The 27,596-nt window shown below is 43.1% G+C and overlaps 1 protein-coding gene across 5 annotated transcripts in view; it reads left to right on the top strand.

The window, feature by feature from the left end:
• Positions 1 to 27,596, top strand: part of NEURL1 (neuralized E3 ubiquitin protein ligase 1) — a 144,960-nt gene that overhangs the window by 53,449 nt on the left and 63,915 nt on the right. Inside the window, exons 2-3 of one of the 5 annotated variants that reach the window (XM_053984308.1) lie at positions 5,743 to 5,806; positions 6,519 to 6,648. The exons of 1 other annotated variant lie outside the window; for it this stretch is intronic. In XM_053984308.1, the coding sequence (XP_053840283.1) occupies positions 6,624 to 6,648 (25 nt within the window). In that variant the 5' untranslated portion in view covers positions 5,743 to 5,806; positions 6,519 to 6,623. Of the gene's footprint in view, positions 1 to 5,742; positions 5,807 to 6,515; positions 6,649 to 7,755; positions 7,810 to 27,596 lie in introns of those variants that run through there. 3 more of the 5 variants (XM_053984306.1, XM_053984309.1, XM_053984305.1) reach the window with 3 other exon arrangements.

Below are 27,596 nucleotides of genomic sequence, written 5' to 3'. Positions count from 1 at the left end.
TTATTTGAGCTTGCCAGATTGGTCTGCTCTCCACACTCCAAGTGTGTGGGCGGCACAGAAGAGGTTGCAGAGACAAAGAATTGGGGGAGGGAGGAAGGAGAAGTGAATAAGACCTTTGGATTGGAGGCATGGTGTAAGGGAGGAAGAGGCGCAATGGCAGGAGCAGTCGGAGTTGTTTTGGTTTGCGGAAGTTTGCCGCAGATCACAAGAAGCTGTGGTAGGTCAGAGACGCTCAGTCTAGATGCTGCAGTGGTGAATACATTAGCATGGTTTAGATCCTGGGGATATGGACATTTTTCTGTGTTTGGTAATATGAGTCTCACGTCCTGCCCTGATCCCTTCTTCTGGAAATGGAGATGTGGGATGGAGAAGTGACTGGAGGGAAACACGACCATTGCTCTACTTAGGACAATATTTGCACTTTATGTTCATCTGCTTTGTGCTTTGATAAAGTAGATATAAAACAAGTGGCATTTGGTGAAGGTAAAGATTTTTTGTCTGATTAAAGACAGGACTGATTAAGTCCTGTTTTCCTCAGCTGAAGAACCAAAACTCTTTTCTCATTCCAATAATAGCTGCCCCCAGTCTACTGCATCTGGCTTGTGACCTTTCATGATACTTCTGTGAGATTCAGTTAGAGTCAAAATGTCTTTTAGTTTGAATAATAGAAGAAAGGAGTTACAGGACATAACACGGGAGGAAGGGTAAATTTCAGGTAAAATGTTAAAGACCACAAAGAGTCTAGGATCTGGTGAGGGAGAAGTAGAAGACCAGAAAATGATGAGTAAAAGATGAACAGAGGGAGTGGAAAGGGGCAACACCTGTAACAGGCATGACATGATTTGTTTGGTATTTATACCAGCAAGATTCCTTTCACCAGGGCTGAAAAATTCACCCTTGCCATGCATTTTGTCCTTGAAGTATTTGACCTCCAGCTCCTTTGGTTCCCTGGAGGCCAATGTAAAAGAGCTTGTGAAAGCAGCTCTGTACAGGAAAGTTCTGTAAGTCAGTCACATTTCCTCTGAGATGGCCCTGTCACAGGAGCCAGGGAAGTTTTGGGGTGAAAAGGGGTGCATGAGAATCTATTCCTGAATGAGGATCACTGAGTGTCTTCTGTGACTCCAGGAGCCTTTCAAAGCCCAGGCTAAAACTTTCTGTGGGCACATGCAGTGGGGGACATTCTCATAGACATGTGGTGTGAGCCTGCCTGCCCATCTTGCCAGCCCAAAAGGTTTCTTTTGGGTCCTGCTGCCCTTCCCTGTCCTCTCTGGAGGACTTTCAGCAGGGTAATAAAAAAGTGTTTCTCTGCTGGGCTAATATTTACATCACAAACATACAGTGCCTTTGCTTGGTTACAAACATCCCTGCATGTAAGTGAGAGGCTTTTCTCGGAAAGGGTGGCACAGGAAACAGAGAGGTTATTCACTCTTATCATTGTATCTGCTAAGAAAAATCTTTAGCAACTGCATTTCTTTGACGAGGGAATGTTATTTATATTACAAAGTCAGGCTCTCAAAAGCTAACACCTGCTGGAGTGGAAGTTGTCTATCTGACCTTGGTGCCGGTGCTTTCTGATTGCCTTATTTACCTCTTTGGTTTCACAGAGTCCAGCCTGTGCCCTTTCTAGAGGGCATTGAATGAAGATTGTTAGAATGAATTAACCTGTTGCTTGAAAAGATCCTTATTAACATTTTTGTAAAAACTCAAAATGTGCTTCTTTAGATCAGGCAGAGAGGCATCACCTCTTCCTACAGGAATATTGTGAAAGTGAATGTAGTGTTTGCTCTGCAGTCACATGTTAAAGCAAAATTGCCATAAAAATGCTGTTGATTCTAGTTGGTAATTTAGTTTTTCAGTGCAGAATTTGGATGTTGCCTGTGATAAAGTGTGAATGAGCTACTTATATAATAAAAAAGTATATATATTTTATACTAGTATTCCCTGTAACTTTGTGTGGAAAGACATTATACTTGGGTTGCTAAAATCTGCCATAGTGCCTTATCATGTGATACTGTTCAAAGTTTCCAAATATTTAATAGCCGCAAAACTGGGCTTGAAATAACATATTTCTCAGTCCTGCCATGTTGTCATTGTGCCGTACCTCCAGTTGAAGTAAAAATAAAGATATTCTCATGAGATTAAAGAAAGTATTTGCTTTAAGATAGAAACTTTAATTTTCTCTCCAGTTGTGAAAACATAACTTAATTCAGGTGAGTGTTATAAATCAGCATTTCTCTGGTTTTTAAAATGACAGTGTTTCTTCTGTTGACATGTTTTTATATTCATTTTCCATTTTATTTGGATAAGTCTAAGATTCTTTTGACTCTTGTACTTGAAGAGGTAATGTGAAATGGCAGTGAGAGGCAAAGCTATTAATTTAGCATGGAAATGAAGGTCAGAGCTGGAGGCATTTGAAGGCCTGGTTGGTGTCATGCACAGCATGATACTTGCCCTCAGGAATGGGCTTCTGGCAGATTGCAGGGGACTTTGCCCCAGACAGACACAGTTTTCCTGTATCATTTAAAAGCTCCTGGTTAGCTCAGTGCAATGTTTTATTGACAGGCTCATTTTATATTGAGTTCTGTGATTTTTAGTCCTTGCTTCTTAGTTTCCCATAGTGTTTTCTCAATATATTATCCCAAAATTATTCAAGGAAGAGGGAACACTCTTGGCTTTTGGTGCAATAATTTCTTTCCTGACACCTTCATGCACTGAGTCACTCTCTTTAAAGGTAAACCCCCACCTCCAGTGGGGGCTTGTGAGCCTGTACATGTTGATGGAAAAATGTTGTGCAATTTGGCCTGAGGTCAGTTCAGTTCCTTTCCACAGAAATCCTTCTTTTTGCTCAGCTTTTTGTCCCTCTCCAACATTGCTATTTCTCTCTTCCACTCCTGCAGACAGTCAAGCAGGGAGGTCATGATAAAACGCTGAGTGCTGGCAGTGTCAGGGTTAAGACTGGGAAGTCCTGTGGCAGCTTTGGTTTTACATAAACAGGGATGACAGCCCTTGAGCAGTGGCATGAGGCCTCTGGCTCTCCTTCACCGAGTCAGTCCACAACCTGGACATCCATTGCAACACCTCCCTGATGTCTTTATTGCCCTGCCAGAGACAGCCTTTACCGCTGTGCTGCTGCAGCTCCTGTCACTAAAGCAAACACAGCTGATGTCTCATTTAAGCTAAGTGCAAATGGGAGGTGGTTCGTCAGCCTAAAGATTTTTTCCTGTCCTTAAATTCCCCTTCCTGCTGTGCCTGCAGGGAATTGTATTGGGGTAATTGGGCCACCTGGGTTCATTTGCAGTGCCGTAGTTTGTAGGTACGAGTTGTAATTTCGATTTTAAGAATTTCAGCCAGAATTTTGAATTTCCTTTGACTTACACTGTGAGATTTGGCTTTCATCCAGAGCTGCAGCTTTATAATAATGCTTAATAATGACATAACTCATTATATTCCCAAATGGCTGCATAAACGTCAACTAATCAGCATATTGCTTGCTACAGCGGGATCTGTGTCTTTGCATTGCAGATAAAGGATTGAAGGTGGAGACACACCTTTTGTCTAACAGCAATAAACTCTCCGTTAATGGCAATAAACTAATTTTAAAAGAACGCATAGAAGGCAAGGTTTCCTAGCTGTTTCTTGTGCATGCTGGTGAGACATTTTTTTCTTGGATGCTTTCTACTGAGAACATAATTTTTCCTCTGAAGTTACAATGGCAGAGGTTCCTGAAGGAAATCTGGTTTCTGTACAGGTGAAGCTTCCCCCTAGTAGCAGTCAGAGACTCATGCTGAAAAAAGACTTTAGAATGTGTTCCCATAAATTATCCCATCTTCCCACATGAACTCCAGTAGCTGAGAGCTACTGCATTGAGTGAAAAAGGGCAATTTCTAGTCAATCTATTTGTTACCATAGAGTCAAATGTAAGTGGTAATAGAGAAAGTGATTGCAGCTTTTAAACCTGAAAGTCATTGAGAGAAGATTCCATGTACCTGGTGAATATTAGATTGATTTCCGGAGTTTTCACCTTTTACCCATGCTGATAGTCAAGGCAACTTCTTGGACTGTTTCTTGGCTGGATGTCTCTACCTGCAGCACCGTTAAAGGAGATGTGATCCCCACCAAGAGAGGTTTTATTTCTTGTTTTGTCGTGCTAACGAAGTGTAAACTCCAGCTGTCCATAGAGCAAAATCCAGTTCCAAAGGACTTCTAGCTGCATGAGGCCTTCATGAACTGGATTTTCATTTTCTTGTCCTGGCCTATGCATAACTATGATCTTACCCTTGGTCTCCCTGAGCTGGAGTTTTCATCCTTTTCTTCTTCACTCTTTGTATTTTCTTCTGTGTTTCCTCCTGTGCAAGACAGGTCTCTGCAGAGCTGGTTCTCCCTGCTGTAGTTCCCTGCAGGTATCTCTTCTGCTTTCCCTCAGTCAGGGTTGAATGGGCTGTTTGGTTGTGTTGGCCTGTCTTTTCCTAGACCATGATGGTTTTTTGGCATCCTCCTTGCTGACCTGCCAGCCTTCTTACCAGGACACCAGGGAGGCAACACAGATAGGCATAACCCTTCCAGGCCACCCTGCCTGGTAGCCAGGGCTAGGGATTTTATCCTGGGAGGGCTGGGAGAGGTGCCCCATTGTCCACTCAAGGCTGCCTGGAAAGATCCAAGATTTTAGCTAATACATGGCTTGATGTCCGTGAATCTATTTTCAGAAGTGCTCTGTAGCCTCAGCATCCTACTCTTGTGCTTAATAAGTATATTTAGCAAGATCAGACACTGCCTCAAAATACTCCTGCAGCAGATTTCTCCTGGCTTGGACAGCAACACTGCTGCTTGGCCGGAGTTTGCTGGATGCAGTTCATGAATGGAAATGGATTTAGGGGCTGGGTTTCTGTTGGGTCCAACCTAATACCTTTGTCAGTGATTTAGAAGGGTGTGCAAATGGTTATGTTATTGATTTTTATACTTGATGCCAAAATGGGAGGCCTTATCCTTATTGACAAGGGCAAAGAAACAGCCCAAGGGGACCGAGAGTGTATTGACAGAGAGAACTGTAAAACAGGAACAGGGCAATAGGTAGGTTTTCCCTTTGTCTAGAGGAGAACCTGAAACATGAAAGACTGAGGAGTAATTTGAAATAGATAAAGGGCTGAAATGGGCTTGGAGGTGACCAGAACAAATCAGCAGTAAGTTTCAGTGTGATGTGTCTATGAAAGAAAGATTTGCCATATGGCAAATAATCCTTAAGGAATTACCACAGAACAGGGCAGACAGGCCATTCTACTGCTGTGGATGGCTCTGAGGGTCTGCGTCCCCCAGGAGCTGCTCCACAGCACTGGGGGAAGCTCAGGGATGGGAGGGGATGCTGGACTCTTTTGGAAGAAAAAACTCCAATTTTAAAATCAATTGAAATTGTTTATAATTTTCTGCCAAACAGGATGACTCATTCTGGCAATCTGCCCTTTCCACCCTCCTCTTCAGACAAACAAACAAAGCCAATAACTTGGAAAAAATAAAATAATCAGACAAGATAGCAATTCACACTTTTCCTTTTGGAAAACAAAGGGCTTATTTTTTTTTTTTTAAGGACATCATTTCAGAGCTGGATTGAATGACCATAACTTGAAAAAATGAGGTAAAAATAACTCTGAAAATAAAATGGTTCATTTTGAGTTAAAGAAACATTTTGTTCAGTGAGACGCACAAAGCATTCATTTTTGGGCCAACATGAAATTATATTTTTTTTTCTAGCAATCTCTTGGTTGAGGCAGTGAACCAAGAAGTCAATTATTCACAGAGCTGTAGCAAGATTAAGGTAAGGATGGAAAGCAGAGCTGAAATGAGAAACTGAGGGAGAAAACTTGGGATTGAATGTCCAAGTCAATCTTCATTCCTCCAAGTGAAATGTGGTATTTGATGTTGTAAATTTCTGGACCCTTTGCTTGAGAAGGTGAGGTGCCCCCCAGAAGATGAAACCAGCAGTATCCTTGTAGCATCTGTGGGTCCCCAGCAGCCAGGGAGCAGAGCATGGTGCTGTGATGGGTTGGTGTGACCTGAGAGATGTCCTGCGCCCACTGGCCCCACCATGGTGCTCGGGGGACCAGTCCTCACCTACCTGCTGTAAATGCAGCATCATCTGGGCAAGGGAAAAAAATAGAAGGGGAAAAAAAAGTCAGATTCTTCTTCTGCCAAGAAGCTGCCATGAGCTCTGCAGAGTGTGACTTTGGGCAGGGATGAGCAGAGTGCTGCCTGAGTGCTGCTCAGCAGAGGAAGAGCTGCTGCTTGGCTCTGGAGTCCGGGTGCACGTCTCGGCTGGGCAGGTGGGAGTAGAGGGTGAGCCAGCAGTGGTGACTGGATGGAGGGCTCAGGAGAGGCTCCTCTTGCAGGTTGAAAATGCTGGACACAGCTTTCCTCAAGCATGCAGCACTAGTGCAAACACCCTGACTATGCTTTTTGGCTTGGGCTTTTTTTGCACTGCCTTTTTTTTTTTTTTTCTTTTTGTTGTTTTTTTTTTTTTTTTCCAGAAGTGCTGAGACCTCAGCGCACAGACATCCTAAGCAAATAATCCTTACAACACAGGCAAGAGAAAATCTTATTTCCCTTTTTTCCGGTGGCAGAATCGAGGCAGTGGGATGGCAGGATTTGCCCAACACCATGGTAAGAGTTGGGAGGCAGGGCTGCTCTCGCGGCTGCACAAGTTTGACTCCCGCTCCTTTGCAGAGAGAGGAGCGACTGCGACGCAGCATAAAGATGCATGAGCTAGTTTTCATCGAGCCAGCTGGGATCTGCTGGGGCTGGCTGTGGCAGCTCGGTGCCTGCTGTGTTGATTTATCATAGAGCAGTGGACAGGAGAGATGCAGGGAGAGGAGTGAGTGGGCAGGGGCGTGCGGTGCTGGAGATGGAGGGGAGGGAACGAGCAAGCTCCTGCACGAACTGCGGGATGCAGAGAGCAACCGAGGGACCATCCCTGGCTGCGGTCCCCTGCGCACCTCCTTGCACCACTCTCGGCATCCCCCTGCTTTTCCTAACGCTGGCCATTATCCGTCAGCAGAGGTAATGAGCTGGAGAGCAGGAAGCATTGTGTCTGGGCTGAGCATGCGAGCCCCGCACAAAAGAGTTTATGGGGGGTAATGTTTTTATTATTTCAGTCTGTGGCGAACCATTCTGCGTTTCGAGCACTTCTTTATTAAATAATTAATAATTATTAATAAAATAATTTAATAATTAATAATTAACCTGCAAAAGCCGTTTGAAGACTGGTGTGGTAATGTCTGGTAATAAATTTTGTTTAACTTTTTCCCCATTCTAATTTATTCCGGGGTTTTACAGTGGGGAGCGGAAGTTTCACATGGCCAGGGTCGTTTGGTTTTATAAATGAGTTCTTAATTTTTGTTTTCTTTATTTTGCCCCGTGGAGTCAGTGCCTCCCGCTTTGTTTTGAGCATTGCCAGGGCTCCGGGTACCGCCGGGTTTGAGCCCGGCCGGCGGCCCCGCACAGCGCCGGCAGCACCGCGCATGGATGCCTTCGCCTGCCGCGCTCCGCGCTGTGCGACCGCGCTGTGTGCGTGGGGAGGGGGGACACGCTGTATCGGTGAAACGCCGGCAGCTATTTCAGGAAGCCGCGAAGTCTCCTCCTTCTTATGTAAATAAAGATGACAGCTCGGAGCGCCGGTGCCGCGGCGGGAGGCGCGGGTGTGGGCGGAGGCTGCCGGCGCGGGGCAGCCGGGTCCCGCGTGGGCCGGGGACTGCGGAGCGGAGCCGGAGCCGGGCGGGGGCTGCGCCGACATGGGGGGGCAGGTGACGAGAAACCTGCTCTACGGTAAGGACCGACCGCCCCGCCACCGCGGGAGGCAGCTGGGAAAAGTGCGGCGGGGGATGCCGGGGATGCGGATTCTGCCCGACTCGTCCTCCCGGAGCATCCCGCTTCAGGAGCGGGGCTGGCCCGGGAGGAAGCCCGGGCTGGGACGGGGCTAGTCAGGCTGAACCACGGGGATAAGGTGTAGATACCTGCCCGGGCAGCGCTGACGGGCTTGCTGTGAGGTGTCAGGGTCGAAGGAAAAGTAACTGTGTCCGTGTGTATCCGTGTGCGCTGACAGCCCCACCGGGAAACACCAGCCCCGATGCCAAGGTTACTGCCAGGCAGCTGAGCGGGCTCTCAGAGCAGTCACCTTATTTCTCCTTTCCGCCAGCAGTTTCTTCTTGGCTGAACTGATAAGGTTTGCAGTGAATGTCGGTGTGAATTGACGAAGCTGAAGCCCTGGGTTTGTTGGGTGATGTACAGCGGGGCGAGGGAGGAGCTGGAGAGGGACTGGAGTACCCTGCACAGGCCAGCGTTAAACCAGGATGTGAATCTATGGACAGCGTGCAGTGTGAGACATGTCCCTGCCTGCACCAGTCTCGTGCAATAAACACTTCTGTGAGAATATTGCAGTCCTTAGTATTAAACCTGTGTTTTGCTCTGAAATGTTCTATGTGGGCTTGAAGGTAGTATGTGTGCTGCATGCTCGCTGAGGTGTGAATGGGCTTTTCAGAGACTCTTTCTTGTCACTATAGTAAACATGGATATGGAAGACACAGGTAAAGCACCGTGTGGGTTTGGAGTGTCTCGTATCATTTCTTTGAATAGAGATACATGCGGTATATACATTTACACTGTGAATATTCATATTACAGCCCTGATTCTTCTCATATTTTCTACCAAGTCCAAACCCTATAGTTTAAGGAACAAATGGGCATAGTTAGGAAGTAAATTATTCTCCCCAAAGATATTTAGCAAGATGATAGAGATTTTTTTTATTTTTTCATTGTTTTTGTTCTGAAGTTTCTGTGGCCTGACCTTATTTCTTATTTAACCTCATGATATGCATGCAGTATGCAGAATAATTGTACCGCTGGGTCACAGGAAAAAAAAAAAAAAAAGAAAAAGCTTTGGCTGTTGTTTTGTGATTGTAAGTGCCTTTTCCCCTCTGAAGCATTATTTAAATGAATTTAAAAAAATGTCAGTGAAAGAATAAAAAATATATATGTTTCCTGTGTGTGCCAGGGGCTTGACATTCCTGTTGGGGCCTTCTCCTGCCTGCAGCTGGCAGCGCACTGCACAGCAATCTTGCAACTTCTGCCTTTTAGCGATTCTACTCCAGCAAGCATGCTTCTCTTTAATTTTTATATGTTGGAAGATGGAGACTAATGAGGTGATGTGGGTAATTAACTCAAATTTTCCTCTTCAGAAGAGCTACAGGCTGTGTTATATACAGAGGTGATGCACTGCTTTGTTCAGCACAGTGATACTTGAAAAAAAAATAGGGACTATATTAAAAAAAAATCGTGCTACAAAGGCACATTTAACAAAAATAGACTACATCTGCACTTGTGGTTTGTCTGTGGCTACTGTTCCTCCAGTTCCATCTTTCTGTTGAATATTTGTATTTCAGATGTGTCTCAAAATAGCTGAGGAAAGAGAACAGAATCTGTATCCATTTCTCATAAGTTGAATTGAAAGTGAATGTAACGATACTGAAAGGAGTTATATTGATAGCTTTAGGATTGAAAATCCTTGTTTTAGATAGCGCAGGTAATTAACTGGTGTCCTCCAGACATTTCTGGTGACCTCTCCATGTTGCAAGGATGAGGTGGGATTTTTACAAGCACCTAAGTGTTCACTGAAAATTAGCTCAGGTGGGGAGATGCTGCACATGCTCTGCTGAGCTGGTCCTGGGGAGACAGCAGGTTTTCCTGAGACGCGTGCCCAGAGTTGGGTGCTGGGTCCCTGCCTCTGCCTGGGCACACCCTGACCTTGTCAGGGTCATAAAAGTTAATTGAGATAAAAGCTTCTGAAGTGGCTCTTGAGGGAGGCACCCTATCAAAAACACCATAACATCAGGTTGTTTGTTTTAAAAAAACGGTGGGTGCCCTGATGTAAGAACAGAAATTTTGGCTGCCAGCCAGCTGAACATGAGCCAGCAGTGTGCCCCGACTAATGGCATCCTGGCCTTTATCTGCAATAGTGTGGCTAGCAGGACCAGGGCAGGGATTGTCCCCCTGTACTGGGCACTGGTGAGGCTGCACTTCCAGTGCTGTGTCCAGTTCTGAGCCCCTCAGTCCAGGAAGGACATTGAGGAAATCAAGTGAGTCCAGAGAAGGGTCACAGAGTTGTTGAAGGGTCTGAAGAGTTAATCATTTGAGGAGCAGCTAACGGAGCTAGGGTTGTTTAGCCTGGAAAAAAGGAGGCTCAGGGAAGACCTTAACACTCTCTACAACTGCCTGAAAGGAGGTTGTAGTGAGGTGGGGGTCAAGCTAATTTCCCAAGCAGCAAGAGATAAGGACAAGAGGAAATGATCTCAAGTTGTGCCAGGAGAGGTTTTGATTGGATATTAGAAAAAATTTATTCTTTGAAAGGGCAGTCAGGCATTGGAACAGGCTGCCCACAGAAGTGGTGGAATCACTGGCCCTGGAAGTGTTCAGAAAGCATGTAGATGTGGTGCTTAGGGACGTGGTTTAGTGGTGGACTTGGCAGGGCTGGTTAGGAGTTGGTCTTGTGATCTGAGAGAACTTTTCCAGTCTTAATGATTCTGTGATTCTAGGTTTACAGTAGTCAAGTACAACTGCACACAAGCCATCATGAGGAACACCTGGCATAATATTGCCCCCTTTCACTCACAAATCTGCTTTCAAACAGCAAAGATACACAGCAATCCTGCTGGATAGAGGAGACTCGACATCCTTCGGCTCAAGAAAAAGCACAAGTGGGTGACATGTCATGCGTGGGGTTGCATGGCCATGGTGGTGGCACTGGATGTCCCTGGACCTGCACTGCTGCTTGGGTCTACTGTGTGAAGTCCTGCAAGCCAGTGCTGCTGATCCTATTTGAGCCATACTGTGAGGTACACACAGGCTCACATGCACAGGCATCTCCCTGGGTGAAAATGCTGGTTTCCCATTGATACATGGCTGCAGAGCCGTGCTCATCTGCCCTAAGGTGGAGTTGGTGGGTGTTGAATGGGCCCTGAGTCACCTGAAGGAAAGTTTCCCACTTGATGGGACTGGGAGGAAAAATCAATGTTTAGCTAGTGTCACTAAAGCTACCTGAACTTCCTAAGAGAGGTCCACTTCTGGACCCACTTCCCCACTACCAAACAAGCCCCAGTGGCTTGTACCGTGAAGAGCAGCACCTTTGTTTTTGAAAGGAGTCATCTGATGGCTTGAGATGTTGGGTCATGGGACTATTGTCTGTGCAGTGCTGAAACCCACTCAGGCAGTCTCCATCTATGTCCCTTCGCCTGGCACTGTGACTGTCTCTGTTCCTCTTTCCCATTCCCTCTTGCTTTCCCACCGCCCTCCGTAGAAGTTCTTGCGGTGTTTTCCAGAGCATTCTACACAGCAAGAAGAAAAGTCAGAATAGGAGGTTCAAAGGTAATACAACCTTGATGGGCAGGATGGTTACTTGCTATTTAAAATGTAATATATCTATATATGCAGTGCTTAATGCTATTTTAAACAGGAAATGTTGATATGGTTCCTTGTGATTCATGGAAAGCTGGTTTCTACAAGAATGATTGAATACTACAGTTTTCCTGTAACAGTCAGGGTTTATTAAATAATTATATTAAACTACTTGTTAGCTAATCATGCTTGAAAGAAATGTCTAATAGATGCATATGTCATAATACCTGAGTTCTTCTTATGTGTTTGATACAACTTTCATCTCCTGCAGTAGTTTTTCATGCCTCCATATGGCCACAAGTGAGCTGCTATTTGTAGAAGATCCTGTTCTTGATTTTAGGGTGCAAATCTAGGAGATATAGTCAAAGGAAAAAAAATCCCCAAACACCTGGGTACTTTTTATGTCTCTTTCACTAAGAACCAAACTAACAGAAAGCGATGGTTTAGCCAAGGAAGCTGCTGCACTGTGTGGGAGAGGGGTTCAGTGTAGGTGGGCGTGCACCTACAGGGCGTTAGTGATGGCACCTGCACATCTCTACAGAGACCTTTGACTAGCTAGAGTGAACACTGTGGGTTAGTTCACGTGCAGGGGGTATATGAGTCTGCATATCTGCACATTTACTCAATAACTGCCCCACTACCACTGATAATTAGTAATAAAGCCTTAGTTGCAGGGCTTTGTTTCACTTTCACTTTAATTACTCATGCCACCGGCATTCATCAGAGTTTTTCTGTGGAATCATTTTTACAAGGAGCAGGGGAAAAGGTATCTCATGCCACGTTTTTCAGACTGTAATTGTATGGCATCAATGTAATTGCAAAGAAGTCCCAAGTGAGAGTATGTCTGGTTTTTAGCCCGGGAGGTGGTGCTGATTGACAGGTGTGATTTTCAGTTGGAATGGCTGAGTTTTTAAGCTGCTTGCAGAAGGTGCTCTGTAAGCTGTGAATACAATATAAATAATAGCTTGTGTGTCTGTGTGGTGTATACAGAGGATCACATAAGGGTTATGTATGACCAGATTTATATCACCCATCTGTAGGTCTGGTGAGCAGTGCAGCCACATTTGTATGCTGCAGAATGGAAGAAGGAAGCAGGAATTTGGTTATAGCAGGAATTTGTCCACACTGCAATAGGCTTTTGGGTGGCTATCTAGATTCATTTCCCATTTCATCGGGATCTCATTTTCCACAGACATTCCTTTCCTTCCTGGCTGGTCATTTATTCCTGTACAAAAGAGTGTGAAGCTCTCACATGATCCTTCCCCCACATTTTGTTCTCCTGGAAAACAATTTCTGGGTCTTGTTCACACATGTTGGTGGGAGATCTGGGACATTTGGGTGCTGTGTGGAAGCCTCAGCCCTCATGGCAGCGGCTGAAGAGCTTTGAGGAAGAGCAGAGGATGGAGGCCATTTCCCTAGTGAAAAATGGCTATGATATGCAACTTCTTTCACTCTTACTTTGAATTCCTTGTAGAGTGGTAAATGGTGTATCTATATGCACGTGCTGAAGTCAGCCTCATGATTTGTGTCTCACTGTCTATTCATTGCCTATACTGCAATAACCATTCTAATTACCACAATTTACCCTTGCAGTTAATATCACTAAACAGCATTGTTCTCTAACACACACATATATTCTGATTTAATAATTTCTATCTTCTTACACCTAATTAAAACTTTGAGTATCCCAGAAGAAATAAGAAACAGCAACACCAAAAAAACCACCAACTGCTAGTGAGATTTCTCTGCAAATTAGTGTTGATTTATATTCTAATAGTCTCTGAGTTATTGCCTAGATTTTGGGATAACTTGCCCTTTGATGGAGTGACTAGTGATGATATCAGACTCACTAAGAGATGAAAATCTCCTGTATCCTTCAGACAGTTGCTTGAGAATGAATACAGGACTGAAGAGAAAAGGTTATCTGCTTTCAGCAATTGCTATATAGCCCTGAAAGCAAAAGAGTCTGTTTGTATGAGCAATAAATCCTGTTCAGGGTTGGATTAACTGGTGCAGAAGTCCTTGGGCAGGGTGCCAAAACAGCGTTGGCATTTGCTGAAAGTGGAACTTCCAGAGATCATTTTGGTGTCACCTATGTGTCACCTGCCAGTGTCCCAAGGTGACCAATAATAGAGTGTTATCAGCTGCTGATAACACTTGTGACAGGACGTGTAGGATCTCTGTATATGGAGATTTTATGGGTAACCACGTTTATACTTGAAAACTGCTTTATTTATGAAAGGTAAATGAGTTTTTCATTAGCTGTGGCAGTTTTTGGGTGTAGGGATCTTGTTCAAATGCTGAAAGCAAAGGCTGTACCTGTTCTCATTTTGTCCTTTGCTTTCATGGCATTTTCTCATTAACTTTTCTTTCAGCTTTGATGCTCTGTTCTGATGGAACCTTGGGACTGAATGTTGTTTGTCAGATTTTGTTGTCTTATTTGTCTCCTCTTAGACTGCTTCTTTCCTTCCTCTATGTGAATGCATTCTTAGCTCTGATCCTTCTTCACTTCTTCCTTACTTCTGTTTTCTTAAGAATTATGGGTGCTATATTAATCTATCATTCAATTAGTTTAGAGGCAGCAGGTTTCTCTTCAGGAACGTTTGTAGGGTCCCCTGACATGTTCTAGGGAATCATTTGTATACTTAATCAAAGCAAGTACTCCCAGAGCCTGAAAATTTATATTGTTAATAGTATAAAATAAATGTACCAAACAAATATGATTACCATTGCAGACATTAGCAGGAATTAAGAAGAGGTTATCTCTATATATACAATCTCCAAACTGATATGGCTGCTTTAGTTTCAATAAAGAATTTTGCATTAATGATATCTACATGTGCAGAGGGCTGCATCAAGAACAGTCTAAAAATTAACCTTAAAGGAAAGGGAGTTTCCCGTAAAGTGAAAGAAAACTAAAAGGTGGAATTAATGTTTGCTCTCCGGAGTTGTCAGGGGTCAGTGATGACACAGCAGGGTGCTGAGCTATAGGAGTGTGGCTGTGAGCCACAAGTCTTGCAGTGCATGTGCCCATGGTTGGTGCACTTGCTTCAGCCCTGTGGGTCCCTGAGCTTTGCTCTGGGGTTGACTGTTGTTGTCCTTTCATTTTTCTTCTTGTCTATTCACCGTTAAATTAATGTTTTACTTTGAAAATGTTTTTCTCTGAGTCCAAAATGAGTCAGAGCCATGTTCTCTTTAGCTCTTGTCGAGTTAGTCTCACCAGTATTTCTGTTCCTTGACTCTGTCCTTAATTGTCTCTTGAAGGGAAACTGCAATTTGTTGGCATTAAAAATAACATTTCAGATGACTGCAGTTGATGTTGCTGAGGAGAGGAATCCTTTGGTTCATCTGAGATTTACCATGGGCCTGATAGCTGAAAGGGGGTGGGCTCAGAGGAGACATAATTTATTGGATTCATGAACATACTTTCATCAATAGACACATTGATAACACTTCTGTATTAAAGAAGAAGGAGAGTAGTAAAATGGTCGTATAATAAAAGCTATATACATTCATGAACATGATACAGTGCACTCCTGATTGCCTCTCCCCTAGCAGTCAGCATCAGCACAAATCTGAAGTTCTTGTCCTCTCCATCAAGTTAAAATAACTTTTTTTCATGAGAAATCTTTGTGTTAAACCAAGGCCCCTTGCTATGAAAATCAGCTCCTTTTTGTGGTTCAATTTACATTATTTTCTGCCTATACCAGTAAACACATCCTAATACAGAGAAGGAACATGGAGGGGTCAAGGAACACTTGTACCCATGGTCTGACTTTGCCCCATCACGTTGTACCTCACAGGGTGATTCTGCACAGAGGCTGTGTGATGCAGGTCCATGCCAGGTGACCGTCCCAGACATGCTGGCTCAGCTCCCAGGGCTCAGCAACTTGCTCATGGGAGACTTTGATGAGGTCTGGAAAACAGAAAAGGACCCAACACTTGTCTCAAGGAGGAAGGATGTGACTTCTCTGTAAAGCTTGCCTGGATAGCAGAGGCTGATCCCATCTTTGACTACCCTAACAAGAAGGTTCCCACAAGTAACTTGCAGATGGCTCAGTGTGATTCTGAAAATGCTGGTTTAGGATCACTTCTGGTAAAGTGTTTGGGTTACTTGCTGCGATTTCATGAAACTTTTTCTGGCTGACACTGCCAGATTTTCTCTGTGATATCCACACGTGGCGCCATGTGGATATAACACTGGAAGTTTTTGGCCAATAGACTTGTCAGTAAAAGCAGGCCCTGCTGTGAGATACTGGGGCAGGACTGAAATTGTGTTTTTCAAGAAACTCTGAGGCTTGTGGCCTGGCTTAAGCAGAGCCCAGGCAGTGCCTGTTAAACCAGGAGAGAGTTTGAAGGAAACATGTGCCTGTGTTTGAGCTGCACCTTGGCAGGTCTGGGAATTGGTTGTGGTTTTTTGACTCAGACTCCTGCAAGAGCCTGTTTGTCAGTTCCCTGCAATGCTCCCTGGCAGCTGAGCCCTTAGCTTGCTTTATGAATTTCAAGTGATCTGCAGGCTACTGCAAGTCCCAGACCTGTGTTATCAGCGAGAGGGAAGCTGTGCAGCCTTGAGAAAAGTGGATGGGTTTGATCCTGGGAGAGCTCTCTACCTGTGGAGAGGCGGTTTCTGCCCACAAAGCAGGGATGGGAAGGTGCAGTGCAGAGCCCCGGGGCAATGCTATCCCCTGTCTGCAAGAGTAGAGGGGGATTTGAGCCATAAACCACATTGTGGCACACAAAGAAGCCATTTTAATTTCAGTCTCTGCTGGAAGCACCACATGGAAAAGAAAATGTGATTGGTATGAAAAGAAATGTTTACGTTTCTAGGAGCAGAGACCTCCCAAATAATTAGTATCACTTGACAAACTGCTGTTTAAAATGCAAGTGGTTTAAGTGCTGCAGCTCAACAGGCATTTGTCAGAGCTCTGGTGTAAATGCAATCCTTGCTCTTGGATGGTTGGTTCCTGCTGTAAAGTAAAGGAGATTTCCGGTAAACATCTTTTGCTTAAGGAAAATTTCTCCATGGTTTTATCTTTTCCTTGGCTGGAAAATCTAAATGTTACAAATTGACAAATGACAGCTTGGTGGCAAGAGTGTTTGAGATACTCTTTTGCAATGAAATAAATCCTGGATTTTATTTTCTGTTCATCAGACTAGGCTTTTGGTCAGAAGAAAGATAGAAATGTTTCATTTTCTTTAGCATTTGGGAGGAGGAGAATAAAGGAAAGGCTTTTGGGTGAAAGTTTTGAAACCCACAGCTTCATCTCTGATCTGCCTATCTGTAATATTCATTGACTCAACTAACAGTACTTTAAATAAAACCTTACTTTTCTCCAGGGCTGTTTGAAGGCTGACTGAAGACATAAAGGTTGTTAAGAATTGGTATTTTTCAAAGGTTAAAAAAATGGCGGCTTATAAAAAGACTGAGATAAAAAAGAAAAAGTTTTAAAAAAGTCTCTGGAAGATGGAAGTATAATGTACTGAAGTATCCCAAATCAAAATAACTTCTGTCTTTGCATACCAAATAGAATCAGACTATCAAATATAAAATAGAGCTTTAAGAATCTAATTGCTTTTACAAAGGCATCACTGATGATATGAATTTCTTGCAACTTACAGAAGGAGAATTGCTCAATTTATTTTCTCATTATCTTAAACTGGTTCAATGCCACCCTCTGTTTTTTTAATCTCTGAAGGGTAAGAGACTATCATTTGTGTTGCCTTCTTGTTTTATGATTCTGAGTGAAGCTATGTGCTTAGAAGGAACGCAAGATTGGGAGTCTTGATGGGTGCTGTGGTCCCATACAGATCTCACATGGAACAGGAGCTATGGCATGGTAGGAGTTGCTGTTCTTCTTCTCTTAATCTCTCTGCACATCAGTGGCTTTGCAAAACTGGCCAAAGAGATCTTGATCAAGAAGCATGGCTGTGACAAGGTTCCTGGGCAAACCTGTCTCCTTTCTGACCAGCCCAAGGCACTATTGCTTGAGCAAGGTGGGTAATTCAATATCTTGATATTGTGTCTCAGTATCTCAACACTTGAATTTTGGATGTTTGCTGACTGTAAAATGGTCTTACTCTCTTTGGCCTGTGCTATTCTGTGCATGGCTCCTAGCAGTCAGGCTTAGGTAGGAAAGTGGGTAGTGCTGTCTTTGGGATGCTACAAAGGATGTTGCATCATGTTAGAAATGAATTCCTGAAAATGGAGATGCAGCAATTGCATTCCCTGCATCCTTCCTACACAGGTGTGCAATGGTCTTTATCAAACAGGATGAAACATCCAGGCTATCTGTACCAATGGTGAAAAGGATAAAATTCCGAGAAATATCCTACAAATGTACTTCAGATAGATTTGAAAGAGTGCTAAAGTCATTCACCATGTTCGCGAGAGCTGACTGCAGCTCTCACAATGCTCCTCACCAGAGATCCTGGAACCTTAGCCATTTTGCTGGGAGATGTTTTATCCTGTTAGTTGCAAAGTGGCTACCTGACCTCTCTTTACCCACTCATGAGTTATCCCACAGAGAAGTTTCTGCTCTGAAGCCTCATACAGCAAAGCTGTTTCCTGGGGACTCCAGGTCATGCCTCATCCCAAGCTGATTGCAGCTTCAGACTGATCAGTTGCTTGGAGATTCAGAAGCTCTTTAGCACTTGATAACTGGAATATTTTGAGATTTATTTGCTATATATTTATATACATGACAATACATTCTTTCCATCTTCTCTTAATGCTGTGCTTTGGAAAATTCATGCTTTAACCCTTGTGGACAGACTTTATCAGTTTTGTCTTTAGTGATGTAGCAGAAGCAGTAATTTTGTGATACCGTGGCTGGTAGTGCTGGCTCAGTTAGTGCAGAGTGGGGTGTGTAGTACTGTGTGAGCAGCTCTAATAAAATGTAGAGATGGGCAAGTTACCCTTAATAACTTCAGTATTCGAGAGATTTTGAAGTGTACCCTCTGGGGAAAAAAAATACAGATTGATAGTGGTTTGGGATTTGTGCAACTTCAGTTTGATAAGAAATATTTTGTGGTTTTCCTCTTTGTACTCTATTTACAGCAGTAGGTTCAGATTCTGAATTGAGATCTGCTTTTGGGTGCAGCAAACTAATCACGGAAATGCTTCATGGCCCAGAGGTCTGGATTTGCAGACTCCAGTTCAACAGCTGCATCTCTCTGTGCTGTCAGAAAGAGCATCTGTCAAGGATGCAGTGTGGTCCTTATTACATTATAATTTAGTGCTGTGGCTTAGAAAAACAGGAGCAGTTATGTACTTAAAAAAACAAAACCGCAAACCCTAAAAAAAAAAATTAAAGCTCCACTGATCTTTCTTACCAGAAGAAATGTCCCTTATCTGAACATTGCCTAGAGGATCTTACACTTTTTTTAAGCTAAAAACAGCAAGGAAAATGGACGGATGAGTTGGTCTCCACACTTAATTGCTCCTTGTTTTTCTGAAATAGTATATATGTCTTTCCACCAAGAGAATAAAGTCCCCTGAGCCCTTTTGGTTTGTTTACAGTTCACACATGATCTTCAAGGCAGTCACACTATGAATGTGGCTTCATCAAGAACAATGCTCTGACTCATGTGGCATCAAATTTCTTCCTCTTTTCACTCTTATCAATACATCAAGATGCAAAAATGCCCCTTTACATGAATTGTAAAACAGTGTGTTGTTCCCATTCCAAGCTGGCTTGGTTTTCTAACCCATCTCTCTTCCTTCAGCTATTTAGAAATGCAGTCAACTTTTCATTTTCACGATGTTCCTCCTGTGTCACCTGCTGTATATTACCCAGCTTCAGTAGATGGTAACTGGTCATCTGTGTCAGGAAAGGTCATGCAAGTAAATCTGCAGCAATATAAAATTGATGAAAACTGAATTATTGGGAAGTTTTTTCCTGTTTGCACACACTGATGTTAAATTTCAAAGCCAGGGGTGGCAGAACTTCCTTGGTGTGTTCTCACAGGAAACATTGGGGTACATCCTCTACAAAACAACTGACTCTGTTACCCAAGTCATTAGAAAATAACCATGAAGGTTTGAGGGGGTTCTGTGAGGGCTTATAATGAAAGGGCTTGGAGCTTCTAGTTTGAAGTGTATTTTTGCCTATGCAAATCAGAGAGGACTAGAACTAACTTCCCTGTGCTGTAGTGGTAACAGAAGTGGTCACCTCCTGCTGTCCCCTGGGACAAAGAATAGCACTGGCCATGAGTAGGGAATAGCATGGGTCCTGACAGATTCATTAAAATAACAGAAAATCAGATAAAACATACGCTTGCTTACAGAGTCATGTTCCTCTTACTCCTATTTATTTTCTCATATACAGCCTGTAAACAGTTCTGGGCAGGACCCATCTCTTCTTTCTGTATTTGTGAGATTTGGCATGAGGTGGTGGCTAGCAGGTAGGATGAATTTTAAAGAAATAAAACAGATCTGTGTGCTCTTGTCCTAAGATAAGGATTCAAAACCCTTTGTCTTCTACTGGCTGACCTATGGCAGCAAATGCTAAGGAAAGCGGGTTCCTGTATGGACTGCTCCATCAGCTGTTTGTAGCAAAAGGTGAAGTGAGAACTTCATGGGTCTGGCGTGGGAATTGCTAGGAAGGATGGTGGAATAGTATTCACACTCCTTCTTTGAATAAGCACCAGAGATAGTGTTTATTTTAGTTAAAATAAACTGTAACTTTATGGTCTGACTGGCTGGTGGAGTTTCATGTTTTAATTCAGTGGTCCAAGTTCAAGTTCTGGTCTGCTAAAGAAACAGAGTTATTTACTGGTAAAGGGTGTTGAAACTGGTGCAAGTGATGTGCTGCAGAGCCAGATGAGAGTGGGAAAGTCAGTAATTTAGATTCCACTTATGACTGTGGTACAGAAAGTGCAGATTAATGAAGGAATGTGTGCATAGAGGGCCAAATTCTTGCATAAAGGGAGAAATGTTGCCCTTTCTCCTGGTTTTGCCTCAGCAGTACTTATATTATTTGCCTGGAAAAAAATAATATTTTAATGGTCTAGTGGTTAACACTTCTAATGCTACTGGAGTCCTCCCTGGTGTGAGCAAAAGTTCTTGTTTATAATTTCTCTTTGTGCATTGAAGTTGCTGGAGAGCAGGGCTGGTGCCCTGCCCTGGGCTGGGAGCTTTACCTCTGGGCCCTTGTGCTGTCTCTGCCAGGTGCACTGGGAGTTTAAGAGGGTGATGGTGGGAGTCAGGCATGGAGCTCTGTGCTTTCATCCCAGCAATGTACCTAAAGAAATGCCATTTTGATGACAAACTTTTGCCTTATTTAGTACCCAGTGCAAGTTACTTTGCAGGAATATGTTACCGATTAACTAGTGGTGTGCCAAAATAAATCCATCTCTTTATAACTTGGTGAGATTGGAGAGCCTTGGTTAATCACAAGGGCCTGCTGTGCTTTAGGAGGTGGGGAGTTGTTTGGGTTTTTTCAAATGAGAAGGTATGAAGCATGAGGAGAACAAACCAAAATAGTAGAAGAGGTTGAAAAAAAAAAAAAGGAGTAAACCTAAGTGAGAGAGAAATGTGCTGGATAAAGTGGTGCCAGCGAAGGAAGGGGAAGACTTGAGAGAAGTGGTTGAGAAACTTCAATACTTGTGACTTCAATACTTGTGACTTGTGACAAGGAGGAGGAAGAAGGAGGAAGGGATGGCAAAGCAAGCAGAGAGGAAGGTTGTATGTTATGTGAGTTTTCCTGAAGAAGAAATGGACAGAGGAAGAGAGAGTGGAAAGGAAGAATTTAAAAAAAAATATGTGGCTCCTATAATCCTGAAATATTTAAGAGGATGTTAAATGTGGCCAAATAGTAAAGGTAGTAGTAAATTTTGACCTGTCTGATAAGTTGCTAGCTCAAATAACCCCTTACTTTAAGGATTTATTTGGTGCCAAACAGGAAATAAAGCCAGTGGAATCAATGTCTTTTGGGTCTAGTCAGTGTGGAGCAAGACTAGAGTTTCAGGTCATTTTTCCTTTGTAAGCACTTTCATATTCCATTTCACAAGAACATAAACCCTACAAAACCCCCTGCATAAACAGCAGCCAGGTGACCCTGAGTAGATATATATTTAAAGAACTTCCCTTTAGGACTGCTTTTGGTCTTCATATTGAAAGGAAATCTTTGACATTTGGGTAAGTGATGTGGATGGAAATAGTTTGGACTCTGTTCTGACTAGCAGCAAAGAGAGCAGTGCGATTTTCTCATGCTGAAAAAGGGAATGTTTAGTTGATCAGAAAGAAATTAAAATAGGAAAAAAAAAAAAAAAAAAAAGACATAGAAAAGACATACTGGGTGACAGTATTTCTATAGCCACCAGTTCACAGGAAAGAAAGAGCAGTGACCAGAGCTTGGGGACACTGGCACATCAACATCAGATAATTTTGGAAAAAGATCACTGCACCTCAGGAATTTAAATATGGATGGGGTAAGGAGCTGCTCCTGGCCATCATGCTGTCAAGAGACTCTGCAAGGAAAAACAGCAGAGGACTTTCAGGAGGAAGGGTGTGAAACAAGAATGGTTTGAGCACTGTGTTTTTAAACAAGACCACACACAAAATCATCCAACTTTACAGTATCTTGAAGTGACTCTAAATGGATGTTTTACATTAGAAAAAAGGCACACTCCAAGTGTAATTGTCTTGTATGATAGAAGAAAAACTGCCTTCTGAGAGTCTTTAGAAATGTCATTGCAAAATAAAAGTTCATGATATGTGGTACTGAACGCAATCTAAACTCTCCAGCTGGGTAAGAGGAGATGCTCTTCCACTGCTCTACCATTCATCCCAGTGCCTGTCTTTCTTGATTAGAGATGGTCTCTGATTAGGGAACTGTGCTAAACAGGACACTTGGGGTATGGCAGCATCCTCCAGCTGATCATCCAGATAAGCATGATTCAGATATGCCCCACAAAATACCCTGTCTCTTTCCACTTTTGCAAAGAAAAGCATCCTATTATATTGTAAATATGCAGTGGGAGTAACCTGATATGGGCCTATTCAGCATCTTGAGTCTAGGGGCACATCTTTGATTTACACAAATACAACTCAAAGCAAATTCAAGTGCTTGAGTTCAGAACCACAGCTTCTCTAATGGCTTTGTCAGTAGGCTACACCATTTCTACCGTCTCTTGGATTTTGGTTCTACAGATCCATTTGCTTGTCTCTACTGCTCTTACGTTTGCTTTCTCCTGCTCTCCATTGGTCCCACATCCTTTCTAATCCTGACAAATAAATGAAGTTTAAGCTTGATAGGTTATCTGTCTTTCTGGTGAACTCTCAGTATTCAGACTTTCAAGCTATTACACTGTAGATGGAAAATGTGCCCAGGATAGACTTTCCATTAAACTGTATTTAAATTGGAAGAGAATGCTGGCACCACAACAAGTATTCCAGAATTAGATCCCAAAATACTGAGGCTAGCTAATCTTTTGGAAGAACAAAAACTCTTACTGATTTATATTTAGCAGAGGGAATGCATTTTAAAAACACAGCCTATATGAGGCCCCTTGAAGAAAACATCTTTTACATTGATTTGTAGTGCATGGAAATACTACGCAGCTGTAAAATATTTGCACTTGGGCTCTGCTTTTATGTCGCTACTTTTTTTTTTTTTTTCAGTATGAACTGTCATGAACTCTCTGAGAGTGGCTGCTCTGCTGACTGTGGCTGTGCAGTGAGACAGGGCTGCCCGTGGGGCAGCAGCTTTGCTGCTCATTGTGGCTGTGCCCAGTGTTGCAGGAGGGGAAGGGGAAAAGTAGCAGTGCAGGCAGCACCACGGTGGGAACACCCGACTTGTGCCTGTGAGGCTTTGGTTCAAAGTGGGTGCAAGGTTTGTATCTGTAGTGTGGCCTGGGACCTGTGTAGAGAGGGATGAAGGGCTGCTGGCCCTAATCTCAGCAGCGCAGCTCTAAGCTGAATGTCTGCAATGACTACTTGGGCTTGGTTTACATGATTATAAATCAGCAGGAATTCTGTAATGTTAATGAAAGTGTAACATGTTCTATGCATAGTTCTGATCTCTACTAAGGAAATTATTAACTGGAGTTACAGTAGATGTGAGAGGTCAATGGCTTATCCCAGCTGGGCAGTTTCTGGAAAAGGAGCTATGGCAAGAAGCGGGTTTGTTAATGCAGCGAGTCAGAACAGCAAACATAACTTATAAATTATATGTAGTATTATGGCCAACAGTGTATCAGCTTATCTTTGAGAAGATAAGGATTATCAACAGGACAGAGCGTGGAAAGTTCTGGGTGTTTTTGTTCCTTATGTCCCACCATCTGCAGCACAGACAGATCAGCCATCACCCTGGGCAAACTGTTTCTCTTCCTCCTGAAGCATCAGATATTATAAAAGGAGAAGATTACCAAACTGCACATTTGCAGGAGGACGATAAACAGAATTTTTGAAACATCTCTTGACCATAAACCTAACTAGACTTAACTTGCTTTCTTTTGTTGGAAGACATATATATATAATTACATTTCTCTGCTGACAGAGCCTACCTGATCACAGAAGAGCAAAAATGTTTTAAATCAAGAAAGAAATCTAAGATGCTTCCAGAGCATGATTTTTCCACTTTGATCTTCTCATTTCCTATTCAAAACATCAACCTATAATAAAAAGTTAGTAAGCTATAGTAAGAAAAATAAAGATGCAGTATCATCAAGATGCAAAGAGAATAAGGTCAGAAGTGCCTCCCTGCTGTCAAAAACATAATTATTGCACATGCAAGTTGTTCCTGCCTGTGGATCAGAGGAGCTGCTGGAAGCTGCTGATGCAGGGATGTCCCCTTTCCCTGCATTTGTCTGGAGCCTGGAGATGCAGCTCCCGAGGCAATTCCTTCTGCCCAGCAACTTCCAGGGAGGCTGCTCACCCTCTCTCTCCTTACCTGGCAGAAGGGAGCATATGGCTGCTTACTTATGCTCTGCTGTTCTTATGTGATTAGTGGGCTTATGGTCTGCAGGGGCTTGGGGGAATCTGCATGGGGAGAGGGCAGGGAGGGACCTGGAAAGGGTGGGCTGCATCCGTGGGAAGTGGAGTGGTACCACAGGTCTCTGTGGTGTGTCACAAGAGTAACTGAATTTTTGGGAATGACTGACAGACATTGAGTAAATAGTGCCTAATTAGGGACCAGGAGATGGTTAATGATTACACAGGATCATAACTGAAGATATAAAGTTTAAAAATTAATTTGTAAGGGGAAGAAATTTCTTCTCAACAGCCTTGTGTGCATGTAGAACTATATTCACACTTTTCTTCTTGGTATCATCTATTCTTCAACAAAGAAGAGGGCCTGATCAACCTTGGTATTTTTTAAGTGCTTGCAGAGCCATCAGCTGGATTGCTCCTCCTGGAGATGGTGTGTGTGAGGGTTTGCCTCCCTAGCTCAGTCCTGCCCTGCTGTCCTCTCCTTCTACCTGTACTGCATTTTGAGGGTCTTCCTTATCTTCCTTCCCTCATCTGCCAGAGTCTTCTCTAGGTTCTGCATAGAGACATCTTCTCATCTCTCTGTGTAATTTCACGAACAAACATTAGTTCAGCCTTATCCTTCCTGCAGCCAATTAACAGATTCACTTCTCATTTGTAGTACTTAAATCTACTTTGACCAGGCTAAACTTTTGCTCTGAGTATTTTGCCTTTAAAAAAAGAAAATATTACAAACAACTCAGGCTTATTATAATTGAAGCAGAGCTCTTATTCTCCTGTCACTCCTCAGCTCTTTTATCTACTTTTTTCAAGCTTTACAAAAGTTGCCACACTCCTGACTCTTACTGATAGTCAGAGCCTCAGCACTGTCTTCAAGCAAGCTTTTGTAAAACCTCACATCCAGGTTCTGACCAAGGATTCCTAAGTTGAGGTGTTCAGTAGTGTTGCCAAAAACCCCCACTCCAGGTCACTGCTTGGCACTCCTGCAGAGGTTGCTGTCTCTGTGCATCCTGTTGGACAGGACGTGTCTCTGCTCCTCAGCTACAGCATTGCAAGAGGTAGACAGCAAATGCACATCCCAGCTGAGCAGAGAGACAGAGGAAATGCCAGTGTCTCTCTCAGCTCATCCTCCTAAATGCCCTCAAACACACCAGTATGAGTCTTGCAGATCCCACTTGCATCTATCCCATCTTCAGGACACAGCCTTTCTTCTTTCCTTTCTGTTCTGAAGCTTTGAAGTCCTTTCTTCTGCCCTTTACAAATGAAGTCTTGCTGTGCTTGTATTTATTACCAATTTCACCTGTTGCACCTCTTTTCCTGCCCTTTGCCCTTACTGTCACTTTTTGCATCTCTTCCATTAATTTAATTTTTCTTTATGAAATGAAAAATCAGCTTCTTTACTTTGAGGGCTCCACACAAATTAACCACTTCCTTCCCACCACTTGTCAGTCAGGTTTGAAAGATGGATCCATTGCAGATCATCCTGCAAACAACTCCAGCTTCTGTTGCCCAAGTTTTATACTGGCTTGGGGAAGGCTTCTCACAGATGCTGTAAAACTACCCTTGTTGTCTTTCATATCTCTTACTGTAAAGACAACTTAGACAACTTTGCATTTCAGGTTAAAAAAAAAAAAAAGGACTGGTATTATCTCCTTTCATATGCATGTGGTTTGTCTGCACCTGCCTCTTGTCTTGCAGTTTGCAATTTAAATGGAAAATCTTACACTATGCACAAACCTACTGGCTTGATACATCTTGTCACCTCTAAAATAGCACAGATGAAAATAAGTTATGTTTTGGCTTTGACTTCTTTTGGAGTCTTGGATGGGAATGCTAGATCTGACCAGCTGGCTGAGATCCACCTTGTAGATACTTCCCTAATTCACTGAAGTTTAACCCCAAATGCTCCTTAATTTGGATTTAGCACTCTAGAATGAACCCTTTGCATGTCTATCACTGAATACCCCAACACTTGCAAAGCTATATCCTCTTCCTGTGGAGAATCAAAGCTTTGCTTTGGCTTCTTGGTCATCTTGCCCTGCAAACTTCACTGTGGTGACAGCAATCTGACACAGGGGCATTGTCATCCTACAGGCCCAGGGAGAGTTGCATATAGACTGGAGATATGTTATTACTTACTCCCTCAAGAACAGCAAACATGTTTTTAAAGGCAGTGAAGATTTGCATTAATTTATGGTTCTCTTTCTTCAGTGCACATGCCCTGGGTCAGACTGCATGTGAGAAAACAAGGTTTGCAACCCCTTTCAAGTTTCCACTGGTGTTAAGCTAATGTTTATTTTTAGTAAACTGTCTTTCAAATTGTGTTTTTAAGAATCCTTTTTCAAAGCCTAGCACAACAATTTCAATATGTTTTATCCTTCAGAGCTTTTTATTAACAAATATAAAAGGGTATAAAGGATCAGTGTAACTAGTTAGGCTGTATTTCACTGATAATTTTGAAAAGTATGGGTCCATCTCAAGAAATGGTAAGGATTACAAGCATTCATCTCAGTTGAATTTTTTCTCCCTGTGCTGCTACTAACTACCCACCTTTGGGAAGGCTGTGTGGATACTCTTTCAGGGGCAGGCCTTTTCTGCTGTGCTGTGTGGGTGTCCCTGTCCCCACACCCACACATGGTTTCCTTTCTTTCTTTCTCAAAATCCTTCCCTTTTAAGTGCTTATCCAGTAAGGCCACCTGCCAGATAAAGCACTGTCAGCCTCTCTTGATAAGGTAATAATTCTGAACACTCTTCTCCATCCATAGTGTGGTGTTTGCCTTGCATGCTCATTTCACTCTCCCTTGCCTGCAGCACAGGTACCTCTGTCCCCACCCCAGACCTCTTCCTCTCCCCAGGCAGACCAGGATATGTCATTTCTATTTGCTACTGCATGTCAGTATTTGGGCTCTGTTTTAAAATCTTGTTTTCTGTTTCTTTCAATTCTGAATGAAATTTATCTTTAATACCTTGCAGTCAGTCTTCAATCTGAAATGATTTTTACAGTATTCTCATAAGTGCCTATCGAGATATTTTCAACTGGCAAAAGTATATCTTTTAAAAAATAAATCCAGACATTTCTTGCAGCATTCAAGAAATCCCAAGCCTTTAAGATTATGCCTAATGTTTGCGGAGCATGAACACTTCTGGTGAAAACCCCTATCAGGCTTTGAGCTGTGTTTTTCTAAGCTGAGAGCTGCCAGTGTTGCCTTGTGTGTAGTGTGTTGTATACAGGATGT

The sequence above is a fragment of the Vidua macroura genome, chromosome 8, assembly GCF_024509145.1.
Source record: "Vidua macroura isolate BioBank_ID:100142 chromosome 8, ASM2450914v1, whole genome shotgun sequence".
NCBI lineage: Eukaryota > Metazoa > Chordata > Aves > Passeriformes > Viduidae > Vidua > Vidua macroura.
Note: the sequence above shows the minus strand (reverse complement) of the source record. Positions and strands in the feature narration are given on the sequence as shown.